Source organism: Furipterus horrens, unplaced genomic scaffold (genome assembly GCF_987537825.1).
Source record: "Furipterus horrens unplaced genomic scaffold, mFurHor1.1.pri manual_scaffold_4, whole genome shotgun sequence".
Taxonomy (NCBI): Eukaryota; Metazoa; Chordata; class Mammalia; order Chiroptera; family Furipteridae; genus Furipterus; species Furipterus horrens.
Window position 1 is genome coordinate 178,845,825 of NW_028327174.1, and position 25,790 is coordinate 178,871,614.

General features: G+C 41.4%; 2 protein-coding genes across 4 annotated transcripts in view; one reads left to right on the forward strand and one right to left on the reverse strand.

The window, feature by feature from the left end:
• PGAP4 (post-GPI attachment to proteins GalNAc transferase 4) overlaps positions 1-25,790 on the reverse strand; it is an 81,200-nt gene that overhangs the window by 39,391 nt on the left and 16,019 nt on the right. The window lies entirely within an intron of this gene.
• RNF20 (ring finger protein 20) lies at positions 405-24,094 on the forward strand. 3 transcript variants are annotated; one of them, XM_090274508.1, is made up of 20 exons: positions 405-761; positions 1,782-1,936; positions 7,739-7,906; positions 8,049-8,196; positions 8,359-8,541; positions 11,631-11,749; positions 13,569-13,715; positions 13,883-13,960; positions 14,159-14,278; positions 15,632-15,811; positions 16,638-16,773; positions 17,105-17,226; positions 17,341-17,711; positions 19,157-19,274; positions 20,042-20,191; positions 21,836-22,048; positions 22,368-22,493; positions 22,665-22,805; positions 23,476-23,577; positions 23,835-24,094. In XM_090274508.1, exons 2-20 carry the CDS (start codon positions 1,808-1,810, stop codon positions 24,009-24,011), a joined length of 2,928 nt encoding a protein of 975 aa, XP_090130634.1. In that variant the 5' UTR covers positions 405-761; positions 1,782-1,807; the 3' UTR covers positions 24,012-24,094. The 3 variants fall into 3 exon arrangements, with proteins under 3 accessions (XP_090130634.1, XP_090130635.1, XP_090130636.1); XM_090274509.1 differs by having other exon boundaries at positions 405-527; XM_090274510.1 differs by lacking the exon at positions 405-761 and adding an exon at positions 808-960.

Sequence of the window (25,790 nt, forward strand, 5' to 3'; positions counted from 1 at the left end):
CTCTTGGATTGTCTCCAGAACCCTTCATTTCAACACGAAGCGCTCCCAGTAACATTTTCCCGAGGTGTTTGAGGCTCCTTTTTTTCGGAGACTGACGGGAGCATCAGCCAATCCGCAATTTGAATGAGTCTAGGAAGCCCAATAACGGGCAACAGAACAAGTCACTTTCGCTAAGTAGAAAAACGAGGTCCCATTAAAAGACCAACAAGCTAAAAAAGTCAGAAGCGCTCTCTCCAGCGTCAACCAGGCGCCGGTACAGCTGGAACTCTCAGCGCGCTCCCCGCCCCCAAGCGTTGCTGGAGGGAGAGCGCTTAGTTCCGGGCGCTCGACGTCCTCGCACGCGTCATTTCCGCCCGCTGGTTGAAGCGACACCCTCTTTCTCTCTTCCTGTGCCTGACCCCGCCCCCCGGAAGCCCCGAGCGGTTTTCGCCTGCGGGTCAGGGGTGAGAGATGGGCAGTCTCCGTGGACGTTGGTGACTAGGTAGCCCGAGTTCTGGTCTCGGGCGACGCGTGTTGGAAGAAGCCAGGTTAGATCTCTGCCAAGGCTGCGACGGGATTTGCGGGCCGTTGGGCATCTCCACTCTCTCCGGCTCCGGGGCCTCCTTCTCCCGGGCTGCATTCGTACGTGCAGGAGCCTGGGTCCTCGGCCGCTCGGGAGTGAGGTTGAAGCTCTTCTCCTGCCCCACTGTCTCCTCTCTGCAGGCGGGGACCGACACAGGTTGCTGCCATCGATACCCCTTCTCCGAGAGCTTGAATTGGAGGTAGTGTGTAGTCTGGGTGATGGCAGGGTCGCTTTCTGAAGCAGCAAAGTGCTGTGGCATCCATTCCGTTTCCTTGGAGCTCGGGAACCCTGGGAGATAGGGAGGCAGACAGAACATTGGTTCGCCTCTGTTGCACATATTGAGGAAAACGAAGCTCCAGGAGAACTCACTCTTCCAAGGCAGCACGGCTCCCTGAAAGGTAGAGCTGGAATTCGCATCCAGATCTAGCTTCTTTAGCGTTGCAGAAAATCATGGGGAGAACACTTGGAAATAGGATAAAACGTGCGAATAAAGGAAGGAGAGGTAGCATTTCTGAGTGCATACTGCATGTCGGGCATTATGCTAAGTTTTTTCTATACGTACTCATTCTTTATGAGAGGCATACGAAGCCTGTACTACTGTTGTTATCCCTGGTTTAAGAAATACAGGCTTAGAGACGATAAATGACTTGTCCGATATTAATGACTTAGTGGACATCACCCAGATCTCTTTTCAGCACTGTGAGTCTTCTGACGCAGGAGTATTAACTTCTATACTAATCAGACTGTGTTGTTCCATTTCAGGAAATGAGATTTCTGGTATTTTTCTTGGTCTCTTCATCCTTCACCCATCATCTTATTTCGTACCAGCATTCTATGTAGAAATTTGTAGTCGTGTAAATTCAGCGCTGATTCTTTTTTTAAAGTATATTTTATTGATCATATTGTTACAATAGTTCCATTTTTTCCCCTTTGCTCCCCTCTGCTCAGCACCTCCCATCCCCAGCAATCCCACCCCCAAGTCCATGCCCATGGGTCGTGCATACAAGCTCTCCCACTTCACCCTTTCATATTCAGCGCAGATTCTTAATCCACAATGCAATTCTTTCTTTCCAAGGGGAATTTGGGGATTGTGTTGCTTGGTCTGGAATTAATGGATCCAGGTTAAAAGGTTGGTCAGAAGAATGGCTGGTTTTTACATCATAGGTGGTCTCTATTGTTGTTCTCCTTGCATATCTTAAGTTTCTGTCTTTCCCTTCAGGAAAATAGCTATCATCTTGTGTCAAGATGTCAGGAATTGGAAATAAAAGAGTAGCTGGAGAGCCAGGCACATCTGTGCCTCCGGAGAAGAAGACAGCTGTTGAAGATTCAGGGACCACAGTGGAAACAATTAAACTTGGGGGTGTCTCTTCAACGGTATGTGGAAATAGTACTATGAGAGGGTGTGTTTCTTCTGTCAGTTGCAACCTGAAGGAAAGAATTTATGGAATCCTTTTGGAGTAAGAGGAACTGATTTGAAAAGAAGAGGGAAATAAAACAGCCAAAAGTAGCTGAAATGATGTAGTGATCTGTTTTGAAGAAGAGATACTGACATTTGATATTTATTTTCAAAGGTGTGCTTATATATTTTGGAGAACCTGGTGCCTGATACACATTGATTATAAGTGTTTAGCAATGGGAAACTGTACATTCATTTTTCATTCACTGAAATATTAGGCTGTGGCCAGGTAGAGCGTCGTCCTGATGCTGCAAGGTTGTGGTTCCATCCCCATTTGGGGCATCAATGAATGCATAAATAAGTAGAACAATAAATCGATGTTTTTCTCTCTCTTAGTCTCTTTTCCTCTCCCTTCCTCTCTCTCTCAAATCAATAAATTAAAAAAAAAGAAAAGAAAAGAAAAATTAGGTGCCAGGTACTATGAAGTAATGTAGCAAAATCATGAAAAGAGTAGAGAAGAGTCAGACTGAGCCCCAGCTTCCTGGAATTAACTCTCAGCGTCATCACTTCTGGCTGCACGGTCTTTGTTAGTCTCCCTGTGCCTCTTGTTTCCTTGTCTGTAAAATGTACTTACAAGGGCCTATCTCACTGGGTTGTTGAAAGGATAAAAGGAAAGTCTTGGTAAGGGTTAAAATATTACCTTTAACATGATAAGTACTCAGTGTATTTGGGCTATTAATGGTTATTATGGGGCTAGATATTATGAATATAATGGTGCATAAAATAGGTATTGTCTTTGCTCTTATGAAGTCTAACATTTTCTTTAGACTGATATACACCAAAATCTAATCGTAATGTTATGTGTCTGCGAGACATCAGCAGCTCACTATAGTAGGTTTTGATTTAGATAAAGAGTCAAGTCTGTTTTGGAATTCAGCCATGGTAATACGATATTATAATGCTTTGCATTTGTATAGCTTACAAAACTGCATCAGTTATTTATTTGAATTGAGGCTGAGGATCAGAGAGAATAATGGGAGCATTCAGAGTACATTGTTGATGAGGTGTCACTTCTGATTCTATCTGGGGTTCAACTACTCGGTACTGCTGCCAGGAGATGATTTTGTCTTGGCACTGTCTCACGTCATGCACCCTGGGACATTTATTCATTCCATAAATGTGAGTATTTGTGAAGCATCTCTTATTTGCCAGACACTATACTGTACGCTGAGCATAGCACCTGGGCTACAGTTCGTAGGAAACAGACTGTTAGAGTGGGACGTGTGCTGTGCACAGGGACAACCACGTGCTCTAAGGGAAGCACAGAGCACTCGTGCCAGGTCGGACTTTATCCAGAAGACAGGGAGGAGCCATTGGGAGGTCTTAAGCAGGGGAGTAACGTGCTCTGACTTATGTTTGGAGAATAGACTGTAGAGGAGCCAGGGTTATAAGCAGGAGTTCAGTTAGCAAAAGTGTTCCCTCAGTCCTTCTCCCCCTCCCCCTCTCACTCCGCCTCTCTAAGGGTGGGGAGCTGGGGCATATAGCCTCTGATTCTTGCCCCAGTTGTTTGAAGGTTGCCAGCTGAGACTGTGGAACAAAAAACTAAAGGGCTCCAGAGTGCTGGAAACGGGAACGCTGGCCGTGTGAGGGGAGCTGTCCACCACAGCCGTGCTGAAATACGGCAGGCTGGCAGGCCGTGGCGTGGGGCCCCAGAGCGTCTGCTGCAGGAGGCTGCTGCGGCGACCTTGATGAGGGATCACGGTGGTCTGGCCCACTGTGGAGGTAGTGTTGACAAGATATGCTGATGGACTGGATGAAGCATGTGAGAGAAGGGCAGCAAGATGACCCCAGCGGTCTGGGAGTGTGGCGTTCCCACTCACTGAGCCAGGGAGGAGTATGAGAGGAGCAGGTTATTGGGAGCTGTGGAGGATGAGTCATGAGTTTAATTCTGGACCTATAAGTCTGAGATATTTATTAGACCTTTGGTAGTTGGATACAGTGCTATGCAGTCTGGGGAGAGGTCTGGGCTAAAGCTCTACATTTGGGAATTATCATTCCGTAGATATTGAAATCCACGAGACTAGAGGCCCTCCTCTACGGAATGAACATAGGTAGAGATCTAAGAACAGAGACCTCGAGCACTGTGACATTTTGATGTCAAGGAGGTGAGAAGAGACTAACCAAAGAGACAGAAGCTGAAGGGCTGGTGAAGTAGGAGGAGAACCAGAGAGAGGGGGTCCCAGAAGCCAAGTAAGAAAGTGTTACAAGAAGGGGTTGATCAGATGCTGCTGATGGGTTGGGTTAGGGGAGGACTGAGCATTAGATTTGGCAATAGAAAGGTCAATGGAGACTTGACAGGAATTGTGTTCATGGAGTAGTGATGATAGAAGCCTGATTGCAGGGAGCCTAAGAGAATACATGATAAGAGGAGAGGAATTAGGGGAAAGAGGTTAAAGACAACGCTTTGGAGGAGTATTGATGTAAAATAAAGGGGCAGGGGCAGAAGCCTAAGGGAAATGTAGGATCGAGGGAAGGTTTTTTAAGTAGGAAATACAGCACGTTTATCTGTTGATTGAAATGATTGGGTAAACAGGATAAAATGGTTGATGTAGGTGTAAGAGGAGACAGTTACTGGTGTGATTTCCTTGAATAGGGGAGAGAGAATGTAATATAATGCACAGGTTGGGAATTGGCCTTAACGAGGGCAGAGACAGTTTTTCCAGAGACAGCAACGAGGAGAAGGAAGGGGATAGGTGGAGATGGGCCAGTAGTTGGGTTATGGGAGATAGATGTGGACGTTTTCTTCTGATTGCTTCCATTTTTTTTTTTTTTTTTTTTTTTTCAGTGCAATCAGAAGCAAAATGCATCTGAGTGAGGATGGGGGAGGAAGTTTTGGAGGTTTGAAGAGACAGGAGCAGGTATGAAGTAGTTGTCCTGAAGAGGGAATGGACTAGAGAGCTGGAGTAGGGTTGCCGGGCAGCACCGAGACTTACCCTGCATTTGTGATCATGAGTTTAAAGTGAGAGCCATCAGCATGGTGCTTTATTTTTCCTAGTCCCATTCAGCGGCATGGATGTCGGCCTACGTGGCGTAGGTGGAGAGTTGGATGTTCCCAGGATTGGGGTTTTACCAAACAGTATGATGAAGGCAAAGAAGGTTGGAAAAGGGCGTGATTATAATGACTGAACACAGGATTTCAGTTTGATAAAGAAAGAACTTTAAGAAAGAGAGGAGTGACAGCACAGTGCCTAACAAAACAACCCACAGTTTAGTGTTTCCAACCACAAACATCTAACGTGGGTCTGTAGGTCAGTTGGGCCTGTAACGGGGTACAGAGCAAGGGTCCCCTGAAAATAGGAGAAAACCCCTACAACCCTTGGTTGGGAGAAGGGGAAAGTGTATGATGATTTGGTGTTTTAAGATACTTTGCCTAACAATGGCAAGTTAATAACCATGCCTTTCTCGAAGGGTAGAGGACTACCACCCAAGGCGAAAGGTGTATGTGACTTTCAGAGCATATGCTGGCTCATGACATAGCCAGGGGAGGCAGATGCCCACCCTGGATGCCCCCCTCACTGGGAACTCTTGCCCTGACCAAAGATGGCAGCCAAAAGAAGGTAAAATATACGGAGAGCTGGCAGGAAAAATAAGAGAGAGAGAGGAGTGAAGGACATCGACAAGTATAGGACCAACGGATTATAGATCCTGGAGGAGTTGAAGAATTATTGGAGTCAGGAAGCTAGAGAGGGTGAGTTGGAAAATAGGTGGTAATTGTGGAGAAGGCGGTGTTTGAAATTGAGCTTACAGAGAACATACAGGTGCAGCCAAGACTGAGACTAACTGGGAGTTTGGTGAGTGAGGGAATTAGAGGACAGATCACAGGAAGAGAGGAGGTCAGTGACTTGACCCAGGATGTGTAGGAAAGGTCATCACTATTGGCACTGAAGTCAGTAAGAACTGACAGGTGTAGTATTGCTGAACCTCCAGGGAATGCAGGGAGGTGCCCTGGGCATTTGGAGACAAGCGCAGGTGGTGCAGACCAGGGGCACGAGCTGCAAAGCTAGGAGGTTTTAGGGGAGAAGGTGGGATCGTGGCCTGGAAGTGGCAGGGGGAACCAGGAGGACACCTGCCTGTCTCCACACCCAGGGCTTCAGGGGGCGTGGGGGAGAAACAGTGACTACTGGAGAAGCCTGCAGGGAAATGGGTATTTTCATCCGGGTTTCAGTTAGAGCAAGAAGGGAACGAAGTGCTCGGGAAAGAGGTTGAAGATACAGTTTATTAACAGTATTAATAAGCTGTCACACTGGGAAACTAGTGACTTTTAATATATCAAGAACATTTTAACTGAAATGGAAGAGAGAAGTAAAGCTAGAAATTGGCGCTCTAATAAAACAGCTCTTAGCTTAAAATAGTCATTAATTTCCAGGTAAAGTAAAAAATGCCCTTTCTAATCCTGTTTCTTTGCCTGGAATACTGCCTCCCTGCCCCCCCCCCCCCCCCCCCATCCTAGGGAAGGAGCTAGAGAGAGAGAAGGTAAAGATATTGGGAGGAGTGGGGAATTACTGATGGAGTGACGGTTTTGCAGAAACAGAAGAGAATGGGAATCTGAGCACAAGTTGAGGTTTTAAGAATATGTGCATAGTTGGTAAGTGGTGTGAAGGGGTCAAGGAGATGGGGAATCAAGGAACTTTCCATCTGATGCCTTGTATTTTCTCTTTAAAATGGGAAGCAAAATCATCTGCTGAGTGTGTCATGAGAGGACGCAGGCTTGGGAGTTTGATATTGTCTCGATGGAGAATAGGATGCAGGTCACTTGTGAAAGAAAGAACTGTTTCTAGAGAAATTCTAAGATCTGTTCAGGTTAGGAATTTATTTTATAATGGCAGCAGTCTCCCTAGTTTATTGACCTTATCTACAAGTCTCAGCACACTGGGTGCAGGGGTGGAATAGTCAGATATGTGGATTAGGTCAGATTGGGGTTGGTTTGCAGAGGTGAAATAAAAGGCTTAAGGTCAGGAGTTTGAAAGAATAAACTGTAAGATATAGTCAAGGTATGGAAGTTATTGGGGACAGAGGGTACTGACAAGGAGAAAGGCGAGAATCCAGCATTTTGGTGCTCTAGATGAGGGCTGGCATATTGGGATAAGGGTATGAGGTACCTGGAAAGGTAGGGGTTTCTTCAAGGAATGAGAAGATGGAATTTAAGATCTCACATGTGGCACAGTTCCGGACTGAAGTCCACGATGTGGCTTGTGAAGTGCTTGGCTGAAGCACAGAAGAGGAGCTAATCATTGGAGTTAAGGAGCTCAAAACACAGCTTAGATGCTGGAGGGTGTGGCTTGTCCACATGTGCACATGTTCACACGATTATTGAGGCAGGGACTGGGGCACAGAAACACTTGGGTGCCAAAGTCTCGGAGGAGTGAAGCGCAGTGCCCAGGTGATGGATGACTGTGGATTGGAGCAGAGGGTGACCCAGCTGGATGGCGCAGCCTCTCAGTGGCAGAACTTTGTGGGTATATGTGCACATGGAGGGAATAGTGAGGTGAGCAAGGTCAAGGTTCTAGTATATTTCTGTATGTTGTTCTCTCCTCCCAGCATCATAGACCCTTTGTTTCTTCTGCTCCTACTTCTTATCTAATTATTTGTTGTAATTTTTTTTTTAATGAACACCTTTATCCATTGGAAATAACTAACTAACTAATAAGGCCTTGTTGACTTCAACAGCTGATTTCCCTAATTTCATTGTGGAGACTAATAAGATTGATTTCCTGGGGCAGGAGGATTCAGACATTCGAACACTGCAAGCCAAAAATCGCAAGCTGGCGGAAATGGTGGATCAGCGGCAGGCCATTGAAGATGAACTCCGCGAGCACATTGAAAAGCTGGAACGAAGACAGGCCACTGATGACGCCTCGCTGTTGATTGTCAACCGCTACTGGAGTCAGGTAGCTAACTGTTCATTTGCTCAGATTTTTATTTTCCCTCTCCTCAGCACTCTTCATTTCCAACGTTGTGTCTTTTTGTTTTTTCATAACCACCCAATTTGTGTCCTTTTGTTTTTTTATAACTGTACCTGATCTTCTCCAGTTTGATGAAAACATCCGTATCATACTTAAACGCTATGACCTGGAGCAGAGTTTGGGGGACCTACTCACGGAAAGAAAAGCCCTTGTTGTGCCCGAACCTGAACCCGACTCAGATAGCAACCAGGAACGGAAAGATGACCGAGACAGAGGTGAGCATCTGTGGTGGACTTACCAGTGTGTGCTATTTTATTTTTAATTTTTTGGAAGACCCTTCCTTTGAGGCTCTCCATCATTTAAGGGGGAAAAAATGGATATTGATATTTCCAGTTGAATAATTTGGGGGGGCGTTCTCTTCCTCCCTGTGTCCTTAGGGGAAGGACAGGAGTCAGCTTTTTCTTTCCTTGCTACTTTGGCCAGCAGCTCCAGTGAAGAAATAGAGTCTCAGCTGCTGGAGCGTGTGGAGTCCTCTCGCCGAGCCGTGTCCCAGATTGTGACTGTTTATGACAAATTGCGAGAGAAAGTGGAGCTCTTATCTCGGAAGCTAAACAGTGGAGGTGAGGCAAGAGCCAGGTGATGGGGAGCAGAGGGGGGGAACAAGAACTTACCTTTGCATGCTGATTTGTACTTTGCAAACTTAATATATTTATTTATTTTTATTGTTTTTCTATTACAGTCGTCCCAGTTTTCCCCATTGTTCCCCACTACCCCGCCCATCTGCCAACATATTTATTTTTAATTAAGTTTCTTGGAATCCTGATATTATTACTGAGGCATGTTACTATTTTATGAGGGCTTCATGTTTTGAGCCACGTAACAGTCCTGTGGGAAGCTGAGGAAAGATTTTATCAGCCCCATTCTCATACTCCATTAATTTACACTTATATAAGTAGCAGAATTAATTTTTTTCTTTAAGAAAAAGCTCTGTTTCTGGATATTTGTATATTATTGGCCATTGATTTATCAGTGGTAATATTTTAAATGTTGCTAATTATATTTTTAAAAAATTTCCCTCGCTGATTACTTATTTTTGACTTCAAAAAGTCAGTTATTACGTCCTTGCTTTCTGTTTTTCTGTTATCTCTAATAATTTCAAAAAGAATTGGCTCAGGTTTTAGAATTGTTAGATGGTCTCTCTGTTTAAAAAGATAAAATATTGTGGATGGAAAAGTGTCTAGGATAAAAACATTTTAAATAAGTATGATATTATTTAGTGTTAATGCAGAAATTTACATTTGTATAGTATTGTAAAGTACTTATTTGTGTAGTTAGGTTGCCTCTTTTAATTAAATGCCCTGGTTTTATGTTCTTAATAATAATGCTGGTCTAGTTGTAATATTTTAATTTCTCTGATTATCATTAATATGTTTTACCTTTCATTTCTGAAAGAAATGTGCTAAGTGTAATGGGATTGAACCATGGGTGGGCAAATAAGAATTTTATTAATCTGTAATTTTGATTTTGAGGATGCTTGGGCTCAATTATCAACAAAATTAAAAGAGGAGGCATATAAAAGATCTGTGAACATTTGGTGGGCAAGGGTTTCTTTTGTTTTTTTATTTGCGTATTTCTGTATTCTTTGGATGACGGTTGTTTTAAAATATACAAATCAGAAAAACATAAAAGTGGACTATAAAAATCCTCCTATCTCACTTCCCAAAGATAGCCATTTTAAACAGACTGTTGTATGTGTGTATTACATCTATTTGTTTGTTCCCAGCTAAATTCTGTCTCTCCGTGCAGTGCCTTGGCTCACTCTTCTTTGTTTCTCCAGCGTCTAGCACTGTATCTGATATCTAGCGGGTGCCTAGTTAATGGTGAATGAATGGCTGTAAATCTCCCCTGTCATCTAATGTAAACCAAGCTATGTGTTACTTTTTTCTCCCTTGGTTGTACTCAAGCAGTTAGATGGTATTGTTAAATCCTAGTAAAATGCCACATGCATACATCATATGCTTTCTGGTATATACCATGTACCATATACCATATATGTAGATAATGTGCCATATGCAAAGGTTCTTTCAGTGTTAAACTTGATTTTATAAATGAATATCAAGTAAGATAGTTGTTTTTTTTAAAAGGAACTATAATGAGTAGTATATTAAACAGTACTTTCAAATTATTGTTTTGATGGCATGCATTTTAAGGTAAGGTTTAAGTTAAAATTAATTACAAGTTACCAACTGCAAAACTATTATTTATAACACAAGGGCAATTGCCATTGATAAGCTGAACTTCCTAAGAGATAAAGACGTGTAAAGTATGAATCGTAGCATCAACTCTAAGGTTTTGGCAGTTCATTTTTCCCCAATGTTTATTTGGTCATTGATTCACGAGAATTGTATTTATAGCTTATTAATTCACTAAATATTTATTGAGTTTTTATTGTATTCTATTTTTCTTGATACTTTAGAATTTTAAGAGGACTAAAATTCATTCCCTAGTTGTTAACTTGGGTTATGAATCACTTGAGTATTTTCAGAGCATTACTCTTTTCATTTTTTTTTTTTTGGTCCTGCCTGTGGTGATTCTTACTTAGTAGGCATAGGATGGGCCCTAGGGAAGTATCTAATTTTAAAAGTTCCACAAGTGATTCTGATGGGCAGTCCTGTTGGAAAACCGCAGAAATCCTCACATGACCAGCAGCTCTGTATTGTGTTTCTGAGTGTTGCCAAGGAATGGTGTGAGAGGGCGCCGTTCTTCCTCCTGAGGACTGTCTCTAAAGGGCAGTGGATGTCCTGCGAGTTTCTGGTTTAATTTGCTGACATTTGGAGTTGAGCTTCATATTTGTGACTCTAATTTTAAACCTATTAACCTGGTATAATTAGTTCTGTAGATTGTCTACCTTCTTTGTAAATAGTACTGTACATTTGGTTTTTCAGCTTCAGGAGTGCCCGTAGCACTGTATTCCAGAATTTGATCAGTAACTCCATGCTCTTTATTCTTTATGACTTTATTGGTGCTCATTCGAACAAGGAAATTTTAGCTTGCTGGCCCCCTTCTCTCTCCCAACATAGAGATGCTTCATATTGGTGTTAGTGAATAATAGCAGTTTTTGGTTGCCTTGTAAGATAGAATTTTATTGCTATTAAGTCTGACAGATTAGAGATACCTATTCTTCTAAAATTTGGTTTTTTGGATAGTTGTTCCTTATCTGAAAATGTAGATACTACATTTCTTTCTTTTTTAAAAAAAATTAATTTATTTTTAGAGAGAGGGGAAGGGAGGGAGAAACATTGATGTGAGAGAGAAACATTGGTTGGTTGCCTCTTTCACGCCCCCAATAAGGACATGGCCCTCAACCCGGGCATGTGTCCCAACCAGGAATTGAACCAGTGACCTCTCAGTTTGCAGGATGACGCCCAACCCACTGAGTCATACCAGTCAGGGCTCTCCATTTCTTTTCTCAAGGCATTCTGACTCTATAGAAAGGGATGGGAGTTAGGTGACCTTGCCTCTTGTGATCATTTCCTTAAGCAGGTCATCTAACCTCTGGGTGGTTAATCTGTCTTGTGCAGATAATAAAAACCACCCTAATTATTGATGTTTTCTAAAAAATAAAGTGAGATTTCATGTTCATGCTTTAGCGGGATATGCAGTTCTATAATTACACTATAGATGCTAAACTATAGTTCTTCTCCCGCAGATAATCTGATAGTGGAGGAAGCAGTGCAGGAGCTGAATTCCTTCCTCGCACAAGAGAATATGAGGCTACAGGAATTGACAGACCTCCTTCAGGAGAAGCATCACACCATGTCTCAGGAGGTACTTGGCCAGAAAGGAGAGTGGTAGTTTCTGGTTTCCTGTGGCAGACACTGACTCAGAATTCTGAGTGCTTCAAAGGTTGTTGTACTCTAGAAAGCCTATTTTTATATATTGAAGAGCATGCAGGACAGGCTAAAGCAACGAGCACTCAGAAATCGAAATCTGAGGCTAGGTATTGTGAAAGGCAGAAAATCATTGAATAGTTCTCCTTGACTGTGCCTGTGTACAAACAGACATTTTAGGATCTGGTCTTAGTTTGTAGGAAGAAATACTGTCATGTGGGGTTTTGCAAAACAACAGACTAAGCCCCCAAATAATAAATTACCCCAAATATAAAAGACCTTGTACAGTGTTAGGAGGAATGGGTTGGTAGAAATTCACCCGAGAATGGGGCAGTAGGAACTAGTGCATTGTTGGTGGCCTAGGAACTTGAGGAATGCAGATTTTGAGTCCAAACTTGGACACAAACAGTGCCATGACCAAACCATGTCAGGATTCGGGTATTTATTTATATAAAATGGCTGAGATAAGTGATGATAGGCCTTGTAAGACTTCTGATACCCTTGAGTATCATTCTATCATGGCCCTTGCTTCCTAAACTTCAGGGCCAAGGTCTATGCTGGACTGGTTGCATGAGAATCACCTGGGAAGTTTATTAGTACATGTGGATTCTCATCAACTTTCAAAGGGGTTACACTAAAGCAATGCTTATAAATATATTGGAGTGTAGTAAGAAATAAGAGTAATTTTTTGGTCTTGTTTTAAGACAAACTAGTTGCTACCAAGATGAGAGAGCCTTCCTTTTCCAGGCCTTCCCCAAATCTTGCTTAGCTTTACAAAGCTGGAGAGAGACATTGCTTTGCTCAGCTGAGCTGATGTCCAAGTTGACCCATGTAGCTGGCTGTTATTGCTACCTGTCATCTGGGAGCTCACCTGAGTTGTCCACTGGAACACCTGCATGATGCCTCTCCAACGTGGCAGTTTCAGGTTAGTTAGACTGCTTACATGGCAGCTGACTTCTTTCAGAGAAGGAGTGTCCCACGAACTTGTGGCAAAACCTTCACAGCCTTTCAGACATAGTCTCCAAGTTAGGTAGCATTGCCACTGCGTCACTGACGCTGACTTGGCTTCTCAAGAAGGAAACAAGGATCCCACCTCTTGATTGGAGGCCTGTCAAAGAATTTGGGGGCCATATTTTAAAACCTACACAAGGGTTAAGTATAGATTAATGTGCACATGTAACAGTTTTATAATTGAAGCATTAAATAGTGTTAGTGGGTGTGTAGCTCCGAAAGAAATGGAGAACAACAAAGACTTTTGTATCTTTGTAGTGTCTGTTTCAAGATTGCCCTGGGGTGAGCTTAAAAAAGAAAATAGAAGTTTTCCTTTTGTTTTCTTTGGGTTATCATTTATGGAAATGTGGGAAGGAAAAGTTGAGGGTAAAAATAGCTGTCTTTTCTAAGTATATGCATATATTTGAATTTTTGTTTGATAAAATCAAGGATGTTACTCTTTTGTCTCTTAAATAATACACATTTTTCTGGTGAGTTTCTGGTGGGCAGCATCTAGAGAAATGATACTTCCCCAAGGTAGAAAAATTATTGACTCTTAAGTAGTCTTTTCCTTTTATGAGAGTTCTTATAAATTTCTACAGTTTCCATGGTTGTAACTTATTCAGAACTGTTAAAAAAACCTTAACTTCATTTTTATACTCATGCATTGGGAAGATGGTATTGATGTAAGGCAATTTTTTTTAACTTGGTCTTTTTTTTTTCTTCTTTTGCTATATATTTTCTGAACGCCTGTCTTTGGGATGTAGTTCTCCAAGTTGCAGAGTAAAGTGGAGACAGCTGAGTCACGAGTATGTGTCCTAGAGTCCATGATTGATGACCTGCAGTGGGATATTGACAAAATTCGAAAGAGGGAACAGCGACTCAATCGACACTTAGCAGAAGTCCTAGAACGGGCAAGTGCTGTTTTATTCATAGCTTGGAGACTAGAATCTGAGGAGTCTGCTCAGAAAGGATGGACTTGGGTAGTAGTTTGGGGGGACAAATGGTCTCCTTTGAAGCTACTGTGGTTACCAGACTGAAATTTTGGGGTCTCACTAAAGAATCTTTGTCTTCTCTGTAGGTGAATTCGAAAGGTTACAAGGTATATGGAGCAGGCAGTAGCCTCTATGGCGGCACGATCACCATCAATGCTCGGAAGGTAAAACCAGTGACTCACTCAGGACATGTTTTTGACCTGGCGTCAGTGTTACGCTAGGTACTTAGGATTGTGCTCACAAGTGGTGAAGTGGGGTTTTGCTAGAGGAGTGGATCAGTGAAGACAGAAATTTAGGAATGGGAATGATTAAAAAATTCGTGTTCTTTATTCTCATTTTAATATTTTTCTGCTTCTCTCCAGTTTGAGGAAATGAATGCAGAGCTTGAGGAGAACAAAGAGTTGGCTCAGAACCGTCACTGTGAGCTGGAGAAACTTCGACAAGACTTGGACGAGGTCACTGCACAAAACGAAAAGCTGAAGGTAGGAGACACATCTCTCACAGGGAGTAAAATGAAACGTTTTGCTGACCAATTCATATACATACTTGTGAACCCTCATAATTTATGAAGGAAAATTGGCGTGTCTATTTATTTACTTATGTACTTATGTATTTGTATCCTGCCTCTTTCCGAAAAGGATTTAAAGCAACCTACAAAGATATATAGACTGTATCAAGGTACTGTAACTTAGGAATTGCTGAGAAAAGTGAGGAGTAGGAAAAACTAAGGTGAGGATCCAAAACAGATTTAAAAAATGGGGCTGTGCCTTGGCTGGGTGGTTCAGTTGGTTGGGTGTTACCCCATAAACCACAATGTTGCAGGTTTGATCCTGGCTCAGGGTACCTACCTAGGTTGTACTTTCTATTCCCAGTTAGGGCGTGTAGGGGAAGCAACCAGTTGATGTTTCTCTTTCTGTCTCTCTTCCCCTCCCCCTCTCTCCCCACCTCCTCCCTAAAAATCAGTAAAAATACCCTTGGGTGAGGATTAAAAAAAATGGCGCTTCTACACAAGATACATGCCAAGAGCATTTATGTACTGCAGTAGTGTAGGCCACTCACATGCCAGTGATGGCCAAATATGAGCCACAGAATTTGGCTTTGCAGTTTTTAGCTGTCAAAACAGAAAGAAAACTGGTCAGTGATCCTGTTGGTTTTCAAACCTGCCCATTGGCATTTTCTCTCCCCAGGTTCTTGCAGGGGAAGAAAGGGATTCTGAAAGTCTTCCATTTTTTTTTTCAACCACAGCCACTTGTCTTTATGTAATTTGATTTATTTATAGGTAAATATATGAATAAAGATGTTTGAACTGAAAAACCACAAAAACAACCTGAATTAAATCAATTGAAGTGTTTGGGTAATTAAAGCAGGCAGTTGCTTAGGAGAAGTATAACTATTTTTGATACAATGTGAAAATTTCTTTTTTCTGTGACTGTTAATAAGGAAAATAAGCTAGTGACTGGGGTCCTCGACTATGTTTTTAAAATAAGCATCCTGACAAATTGCATGGTGCTCGTTGCTGTCCCTAGATCTGACAGATTTCACAGGGCTTTTCTAGTATCCTTGGATCTAGGTTGGCACATAATGTAAAACAGTAATTAAAACAATTCTTGGGTGGAAGAATGCCGGTATCAGGTACTGCCTCTTTGGTGGTCTAATTTAATCTGAGGCAGATTTTATATAACCAGAGGAGCTGGCACACTTACTTTGTAATCTTCATAAAGCCTGTCTCAATCATGCAGAACATCAGTGAGTCTAAGATTTTATTTCCAGCCTAGGTTCTGGGGCACAGATGTGAGATTACGCCTCTGACTTGCTTCTCTTTGGGGCCCCCCAAGGTGGAACTGCGGAGCGCAGTGGAAGAGGTGGTTAAGGAAACTCCGGAGTATCGCTGCATGCAGTCACAGTTCTCTGTCCTCTACAATGAGAGCCTACAGCTGAAAGCGCACTTGGATGAAGCTCGGACCCTGCTCCATGGCACCAGGGGGACCCACCAGCGCCAGGTGGAGCTCATCGAGGTAACAAGTAGCAATGAATCTCTTATTCCTTCAGCAAAAACTTACAGAATGGTTGTCGGTCTTCACTCTGCTAGCTGGTGGGCATCCTGCCATCGAGACTCATACAGTCTAGTGGGGAGAACAGCATCCGTTCGAATGCAATGGTACAGCAGAGGTGCAGTGATGAAGGAGACTCTGGAACCTTCTTGTGTTCCTTACTAAAATGAAGTATGAATCTTAAGGATAAATACAAGTTGACTGGTAGATAAAAATAGGAGAAAGGTATCCAGCAGTGAGAACAACAGATATAATAATAGGTTAGTGGTGCTAGAGCCTTATGTGCAGGGGGGAGAATAGTGGGGAGAAGCTGCATCACTGCTTACAAGCCATTGTGGCTTATAATACCTATGTAAGTACTTGTTTTAAAGGCATAAACTTTTATTTATGTGTTCATTTCTGTACCTTCTGTAGTCCTTAAGGTAATGTTTATAGCTGTTGGTCTTTTGCTATATATTTCTGCCAAATGAACTGAATTTAATATATCTTACTTTACATATGCTTATATTTTGTTTTATTGTTTAGTTGTCCAACTAAATTGTAACATTCTCAGGGTTAGGGGCCATTTCTTTTATTCTTTACTATCCGGCTGATTCTCAGGTCAGTGTTTTCTAACCGTCTGGTGCTTAGTAAGTATTATTTGAGTTGGAACCTTTCAGAGTAGCTCTCTCTTTTCTTGCTGTTTCCTTTTTTCTTCTTAGATCCATAAACATTGAATTTAGGGAACATAATAGAATATGCTGTTTCCACATTTTGATAAGAATTTTTGATTGGTTCTTTTTCTGTGTAGCGAGATGAGGTTAGTCTTCACAAGAAGCTGAGGACTGAGGTGATCCAGCTAGAAGATACCCTGGCCCAGGTCCGCAAGGAATATGAGATGCTGAGGATAGAGTTTGAGCAGACGCTGGCCGCCAACGAACAAGCAGGTACAGCCATTACTGCTCCTCCCTGCACTTGGGCTGCTGCGGGTGCTTTCCTTGAAAGACGCAGCACGGTCACCAGATTTTGTCAGTACCAGCTGGAGTTCTGAAGTCCTAAAGAACCTAAAATCAAATCCTGTAATTCATTTTGATTCACAGCTTGGGTGTGTGTTTTTTTAATTCAAATTGGCCAGTTTTGTTTTCATCTTCTGAGAAGGACGTTTTCTTTCAGCAGTTCGCCCTGTTTCTCAGAGTCCCTGATGTATGTGTTCGGTCCCTCCCCCCTGTGCCTTTGCCTGCCGCAGTTCTTAACAACGTTGCTGTTGCTGTATTTAAGGCCCCATAAACCGGGAGATGCGCCACCTCATCAGTAGCCTCCAGAACCACAATCACCAGCTGAAAGGGGAGGTGCTGAGATATAAGCGGAAACTCAGAGAGGCCCAGTCTGATCTGAACAAGGTAACCAGGAGGAGGAGGATATGGAGTATCTGCTATTCAGTCTGTACAGCTGTTTTCGAGTGAAGACAGCAGTGTTTGCCGCAAGTGATGCGCTTCTTCCCTCTGTGCCCCCAGACACGCCTGCGCAGCGGCAGCGCCCTCCTGCAGTCCCAGTCGAGCACTGAGGACCCTAAGGACGAGCCTGCAGAGGTCAAGCCGGAGCCCGAGGACTCATCTGCCCCGTCCTCCGCGTCGAAGGCACCTCAGGAGGAACTCAACGAAATTAAGTCCAAGCGGGACGAGGAAGAACGAGAACGAGAAAGAAGGGAGAAAGAGAGGGAGCGGGAAAGAGAGCGGGAGAAGGAGAAGGAGAGAGAACGAGAGAAGCAGAAACTAAAGGAGTCAGAAAAAGAGAGAGAGTCTGCTAAGGATAAAGAGAAAGGGAAACATGATGACGGAAGGAAAAAGGAAGCAGAAATTATCAAACAATTGAAGATTGAACTCAAGTAAGAGCAATGTTTAGTTAACTTTCTGACCCAAAAGCTAAGGTTAGGACGTTATGCATGAGATGTTCAGGTGATGGCATGCGCTCATCTGATAATTACATTACTTTGCGTGTAACTAAATGCACGGTTAATGTGGTCTCAATTCTTGCCCAAGTGTACAGCCACAGTGACCTGCGTGGCTGTTGTGTAGTCCTTTTGGTGGTCAGGTCTCAGTACACCCCATGGTTGTGGCTTTATTTTTCATGAATCCAAGTTAAGGGAAGGGTGTCATGATTGAAGTAACGCTCATGAGAATTATTGGATTTAACCACTGGCAGATTGCTGGCATTAATTGTAATTTAAATTATATTAGGTAGAGTTATGTATTATTATTATTTGGTCAATATTGATTTGTTTGCCTGGCAGTTAACTAGTTTGTGTACATATCCGGTCATTTCAAGAGATTTCTTAGGGGTTTATTTATCTATTTTTTAAAAAAGATGTTTTATTTATTTTTAGAGAGAGGAGAAGGGAGGGATAGAGGGGGAGAAATATCGATATATGAGATAAAACATCAGTTGGTTGCCTCTCGTATGCCCCCAGTCAGGGACCTGGCCCACAACCCAGGCATGTGCCCTGACGCGGAATTGAATTGGTGACCTTTTGGTCCACAGAACAATGGTTAGCCCACCGAGCCACGCCAGTCAGGGCTCTTAGGAGGTTTGTTGCCACAAGCATTAAAACAGTAACACAGACCTTTAGGTCAGTGAGGCACTGTCAGACCTCACACATTGCCACTTCTCTGCCTGCTTATCTACTAACTTGTCTGGTAGAACTGGTTACTTCTTGACTCACGTTGGGCATGGGTAAGCCTTTATTGATGTTGGGATTTGAGGGACCACTGTGCTCAAAACATTTGAACTTCTTTGGTATATGAAAGTATAGTTAAGAGGTGAAGAGATGAAGTTTTTGTTTTTGGCTGATGGTTAATCACTTAACTATCAAATCTAGGAATAGTGGTATATTTTAAATGTTTGATTTTCTCTCCCCCTTTTTTTCTTCATTCCTCTTGGTCTCTTTTAAGACAAAGGGTTTTTTCAAGTGTAGTATCAGAATCATTTGGGTGACTTATTTAAAAGACAGCCCTGGATCCCAGCTCAGACCTGTTGAATATCAGTCTCTAAGAGTGAGGGCTCAGAAATTTGCCTGTTTATTGAGGGCCACAAGTGTTTATTTGCTAACTTTATGTTAAGGAACTTGGTCTGCAGGGAGAATTGATTCCTTTATACTTGCTTTTCTGTATTTACTGAGTTTATCCAGAAGTCTCTTGATAGTCTGTGCAGGTTCTGTCTTTTAGATGTGAGATATGAAGTGTAAAATAGAACGGTTGTACAATATTTTGCTCAATTTGAAATTCCCTTTGTTTGCTCATTACACCATTCCCCGTCCTCTACCCCTCCTCCTAGGAAGGCACAGGAGAGCCAGAAGGAGATGAAGCTGTTGCTAGATATGTACCGCTCTGCCCCAAAGGAACAGAGAGACAAAGTGCAGCTCATGGCGGCTGAGAAGAAGTCTAAGGCAGAGGTAATCTAGCCCGCTGTCTTCATTTGTGGGGTTGGCCTTCGCACTTCTGAAGGACGTGGTTTCTGTCTCTTTAAAGTTAGTGTTTAAAACTTAGCACCATTTCCTTTCCTTTCAAAGACCATCTAAAATAGAGATTTCCATATTCTCCACTAGGTGGTGGGTAAAGTGTATCAAAATTACTGGGAATAGGAGTAGTCTTTTCAACTTTTTATCCCTCCTTACCCATAAAAATCATTGTTATAGTGATTGTCTTTTCTGATTACTTTTGAGAAGAATATCTTATTCTCTTAAAATTTTGGAGCCTAAGGAAAACAAAAATGGTGAGAACTACTATTCTAGAGAAACGTACATGTGCACTCCTCAAAAATGTTGCTGATTGAGGCAATTCCTACGGCCACGTAGATGACTAGGAGTCTCCACTTCCCCTTCTCTCTTTTCCCCTTCCCCCCGCCCCTATTCCTCTTCCCTCTTCCCTTGCTCCTACAGGCCCTCGAGTTGGTCTTGGAGTTTCCTCTTCCCTCCAACCCCCTTTTCCCAAAGATTAAAAAAAAAAAAGTTTCTTATTTCTGTAAGCATATAATTTGATATGGAATGATGTTTAAAGAGTGTTGTGATGTGGTGTATTGGTATATCATTTATCTCCTTTCATAATTCTGTAAAGGTTCTTTTGATGTTATGGGCCATCCATCTGTGCACAATATTAATTGATTTTCGGAATTTTATCATAGCTTTTTCTTTGTTTTTGTGTGATTCCTTTTCTCCTGTAGTTGGAAGATCTAAGGCAAAGACTCAAGGACCTAGAGGACAAGGAGAAGAAAGAGAACAAGAAGATGGCTGATGAGGATGCCTTGAGGAAGATCCGGGCAGTGGAGGAACAGATAGAATACCTGCAGAAGAAGCTGGCCATGGCCAAGCAGGTGGGCATATTTTCATTCTTTAATTAGCTTTTGAAGTCACTGTTACCTGGCAAGTAAGTTATTGACAGGGAAGTATGCTCTTTCATTCCAGTCTTTTTTAAAAATATTTTCTCCTCTATATATGTTTGTTTATTTTACACTGAACTCTTTCATCCTTCAGTTCCTTTGTGTTGTGTACTTGTGAGACATGAAGTTTACCTTTAGTTTTAAATATAGCATATTCAGACATTGTTTATTGAGCGGTCTGTCCTTTTCTCTGCTAATCTGGAATTAGGGGGTATAATAAATATTAAATCAAAAAGAAAGATAAGAAATTTTATACACATTTATGATTGTAAATATATGAAACTAAGAAAAGCATGTGCCCCAAACAGGTTATAAATAAATACTTAACTGTGGTTATTTATGGGTCATGGAACTAGAGTAAGAATTTCCCGTTTTGATAATGAGGATGTATTTCTTTAGATCCCAGTGAATTTATTAACATTCAGTAATAAAGATACCAAAAATGGTTGGAAAAACCATATATGTTCATGATGAAGAATACCTTCACTGTTTCTAAGAGATAGCAAAATGACAGTGAAATGAAGTAGTTCTAATGGTGACTAGATTATTAAGTACCTTTAAAAGAGGAATTTAGTAGAACCTATATACATTTCTTTTATGAAAAGTGGGGTTTTGACTCTTATTAAGTCTGTTGATTGCCACTGTTCTTGTTCTTTCTCTCTCCCTCTCTCCAATAATTATCAGGAAGTTGTACTACTAAAGGTTCTAGTACAAGTAGAAAGACACACTAAGTTCTTATATAGGACATCTTAAACATGTCAGTTCTCCCTAAAAACTTGGAGTGAAGAAGACCCTTCTAGCTATTAATAAATGTCTAAAACATGAAAGAAAAGATTGAAAATTTTGACTTATGAAGGAAAACCCCATGAAAGTTCTATATGGCAAAAATCACTGTTAACAAAGCCAAAAGATAAATGACAAACAGGGAAACACATTTCCAACTCTTATCACAAAAGGGTTTATCTCTCTAATATATTAAAAAAAAAACCTCCAAAAAATGATAGGGAAGAAAATCCACCAACCCGATGGGAGAATAGGCAAAAGATATGAATAGTTCACACAAAAAAAAACAAAAACAAAAATAGATGATTCTCATACATATGAAGAGATGCTCATTTATAATAACACAAATGTAAGAAAACTATTTTAGACATGTTCTATCAGATTATTATGCAATGCTGTTGGAAAATTTGTGGATTAAATTCAGTATTATAATTATGAAAAGTATGAGGAAATGTGAAGTTTTATGTTAGACGTTCTCCAGTTAACCAACTTCTACATGATCGGTTTGCTAGATTCTGGTATGTGTAATATTTTTGCCTGTTTTAAGTGACTTTGAGAACATACCAACTAATGGTGCCAGATCAGTTACCAGAGCCAGTGGCTTTGGATAATAGTGCTTCTCCTGTACAGCTAAGGCTAACGCAGCGACAAAACAAAGCTTTGTAAAACTAAGTGTCTCTTTGTCACTAGGGTAATTTATCTGTGAATGAACAGTGGGAAAGGTGATTTTCCTGTGCTCATTGTTTTGAAGTCAGAACGTTCTACGACAATGAAGTGTTTTCCTCCTTATTTTAGGAGGAAGAAGCTCTCCTCTCTGAGATGGATGTCACAGGCCAGGCCTTTGAAGACATGCAGGAGCAAAATATCCGTTTGATGCAGCAGTTGCGGGAAAAGGATGACGCAAATTTCAAGCTCATGTCAGAACGTATCAAGTCCAATCAGATCCATAAGTTACTTAAAGAAGAGAAGGAGGAGCTGGCTGACCAGGTTTTGACTCTGAAGACTCAGGTAATTAGAATGAATAGAGCTTTCCAGAATTCTGTTGAAGGAGGGTAATTTCTACCTGAAAATATGCATTAAAAAATGATTGTAGGGACTTTTTTTGTAATAGGAAAAACAGAAAACTAAATGTACATCATTAGGTGTGTTTTTGTATGTTAAAAGTGAAGCTTTTAATTATCCTAATCTGCAGGGTTTATGGGTAAAATCAGTCATGGTTTTGAGATTTCTAACAGATTCTCTTCTGTAGGCCATATGGATTAACCAAGCCCAGTCGGTTGTTCTTTTTCTTCCTGTTTGTGCTAAAATCTGATTTTCTTTTTCCAAGGTTGATGCCCAGTTACAGGTAGTAAGGAAATTGGAAGAGAAGGAACATCTGTTACAAAGCAACATTGGCACCGGAGAGAAGGAGCTGGGTCTTAGGACCCAAGCCTTAGAGATGAATAAACGCAAGGTATGATTCATTACTCTGTAATCTCAAGTGACGGTTAGTTTCAGAGGAACGAACAGGTATGACACTGCTGACGTTATAGGCTCACCTTATTCCTTGGACTTGGGTTAACATTTTGGCTCACTGGAAATAATCAGAGGTGATCAGATGACATTATTCGTACATCCCACATAGGCAATGGAGGCAGCCCAGCTTGCAGATGACCTCAAAGCGCAGCTGGAATTGGCTCAGAAGAAGCTGCATGATTTTCAGGATGAGATCGTGGAAACCAGTGTCACCAAAGAAAAGGACATGTTTAATTTTAAACGAGCCCAGGTAAGAGCAGTTCTTTTTTCTTTACATTTTACTTGTTACGTGTTTTCTGAGCTCTCAGATGGCCCATCTTATGACAGAGTCATTGGTCTAAAGTATGTCCTTTCCTGTTTGACTGAAGTTCTTCAAGTGAAGAGACTCAAGTCTGTTTTCTTCACTGCTCTATCTCCAAAGCCTGCCCTGGTGCCTGACACCTAGTGGGCATGAAGTAAATAGTAAGTGAATGAATTAGGGTACTTTTAAAGTTCTAGAATTTTTCTTTTTGGCATGTCAGCTGTTTTGCATGATGCTTTTCTGGTCTTATCCATAAATCTGTTAATTATTTTAATCCAAACTACCTTCAGCTTCTAGCTAATTGCCTTAAAAAATAAAGTGTCCCAACAAGTTTTTCATTTTTAAAAAAATTTAATCCTCCTAGCTTCTTCGACTGCATTTTCACAGAATTGAAATTGACCATAGTTAGATGCGACTCTAGTTTGGTAATATGACCACAGTTGCCTGTTCTGAAACAAAAGAAAATATCTTGCCATTTGCAACTCTGTACATTCCTAAAAGACAACTGGGCATGAAAGGACTTCTTCCTGCAACAGAATGTTCAAGTTGGAGCAGTTATTTTTCTCACAAATGGCAGGGCTGAGGGAGCGTGTCTAATGGGGGTGCTGTCCTACCATAGGAGGACATCTCGAGGCTTCGGAGGAAGCTGGAGACCACAAAGAAACCAGATAATGTACCCAAATGCGATGAGATTCTGATGGAGGAGATTAAGGATTACAAGGTAAGGAAAACTACCTCAGTGATTGCCTTGTGGTGTGTGTTTGTTTGTTTGTTTTAAATTTAGAAGTGCCCTGCTAACAGACTGGGAGAGAAAATATTGAACTTCTTTACATGAAAGTAACCAGAAAATAATTTATTTTGGTAGAGAAAAATGGTACTTAGTGCCTAGTGGATTTTGTTGTTGTTTGCTTATGTATGTTAGCCATTTGGATCATAAACCTTTATGGTTGCTCAGACTCTGGCTTCTTTCCTTTTTAGGCACGCCTGACCTGTCCATGTTGCAACATGCGTAAAAAGGATGCTGTACTCACCAAGTGTTTTCACGTTTTCTGCTTTGAGTGTGTGAAGACACGCTATGACACACGCCAGCGCAAATGTCCCAAGTGTAATGCTGCTTTTGGTGCCAATGATTTCCATCGGATCTACATTGGTTGATCCAAGCCAGGAGAGGAGGAGGGCCTGGCTCATCAGGCACTTTCTCATTAACCATCAAACCTCTACCTCTTCCCTCCTTGACTGTCACAGGGCACTTTGTCAACTACTTGTCCCTCATAGACTTGACCTCTAGGTTCTCTAATAGCTAGATGACATCAGGGGAAAGGACTGGTAAATGCAAGTCTTAGGTTATAGAATGAATTAGAAACAAACAACTCTTATTTGCCTCCCTACCAGCCTTGTTTATTTCCTGCTTTTAGACTTTTCACAATTGTCTTCTTCGGGCTCACTATAAAATCTTGGACTTCCATTCCACCTGAAGAAGTGAAGTGGATATTTTTGGCATGGAGAAGGGAATGGAGAACTGATGAGACACGTGGCTGTTGGGGGAAAGAATGTGTGTGGGGTCTTTTAGAAATGAGCTATCTGTGGGCACAAACATGTATTGATTAGAGCAGTAAATTTTTTGTAAACTTGGGTTACAAAATATTCTAATTGTGCTACTCTTTCCTGGATGGTTTGAAGCCTTAATGAAATTATTTCCAGGACGACCGAATTATTTTTTATTCACTAGTGAAGTAGCTGGCTTTCTTATTGAAGTTATTTAAGTTTTGAATGTTCTACTCATTAAATTCTTTAAATTATGTGAGGCATATTAATTTCAGATACTGTAGCCCCTTTTATTTTAAAATGAAATCAAGATTAGAGAGGATGGGGAACAGTAGTGAGATGGTAAAGTAATCTTCTGGGTACTCCAGGAACTCCATTCAGGAAGACCTAGGTAAGCTATGAATTTCTCTCATCAGCCTTTCCACAGAGGTGGCTGTGATCCCTGTTTTCCAGAAGATTATCTGTAATCTTATAAAACTTTATATTCCACAAGCTTCAAATAAAGAAGGGGTCAGTTTGCTTTTGTGTTTGTGCTTTTTTTTTTGTTTTGTTTTTTTGAAACCTTTGTATTTGTCATTATTAGTTGATTCATACCTGTTGTTCTAGAATTGAATTCTCTTGAACAGAAATAATCAACTTAGATTAAGAGGCTAACTGTGATTAAGTTATTCATTTCTTTGATTAATTGAAGCACTTTTCTCCTAGTTGTTTTATTGAGTCTGTTCTGGGGAGAGAGTATGCCTGAAAGATGATGGTTTATTTGAATGTTCTTGGTTCTCTTCCATAGTTCACTGTGGGGATAAGAGATTGTTATTTGCTTGCCAGGGAGTGTAAGCCTGTCTGGCACTTTAAGTTGCAAGGTCTTGAATTTTAAGTTTTATTGTAACCAACCAACCTGAAGTCTTATATATCTTTGGCATGGGGTTGCATAAAATGGATCCCTTCTGGATCCATTCTGTCCAGGAGATGGGTAAGGACAAATTCTGTGTCCTTTTGTGGTCACTGCCTGTAATCAGCAAGACTTGGGATGAATTTCATTGTCATGTGGTATGGGTTAAGAAATGAGTTTTAACTCGGGAACCTTACAGTGTCAGGGGTCCATTTTTCTTCTACATTTTTCTTTTTCCCCTATTTTTAGCATAAGACTGACATTCTCTTTGGAATCTAGGCCATGTATGTTTGTCTCTGTTTCTAAGTCCAACTGTCCTGGTTAAATGATATGGCTAATCATTTCAAAACATCAAAAATCTGACTTCATTTGCTCACTGCCCTACAAACAAACCAAATGCATGTGAATTACAGGCAGGTCCACCCAGTGGTGAGGATAGGATTCTGATCTCTTAAATATGTTCCTCTTCCAATTAATATCCTTTAATGGTTCTTCTAGTC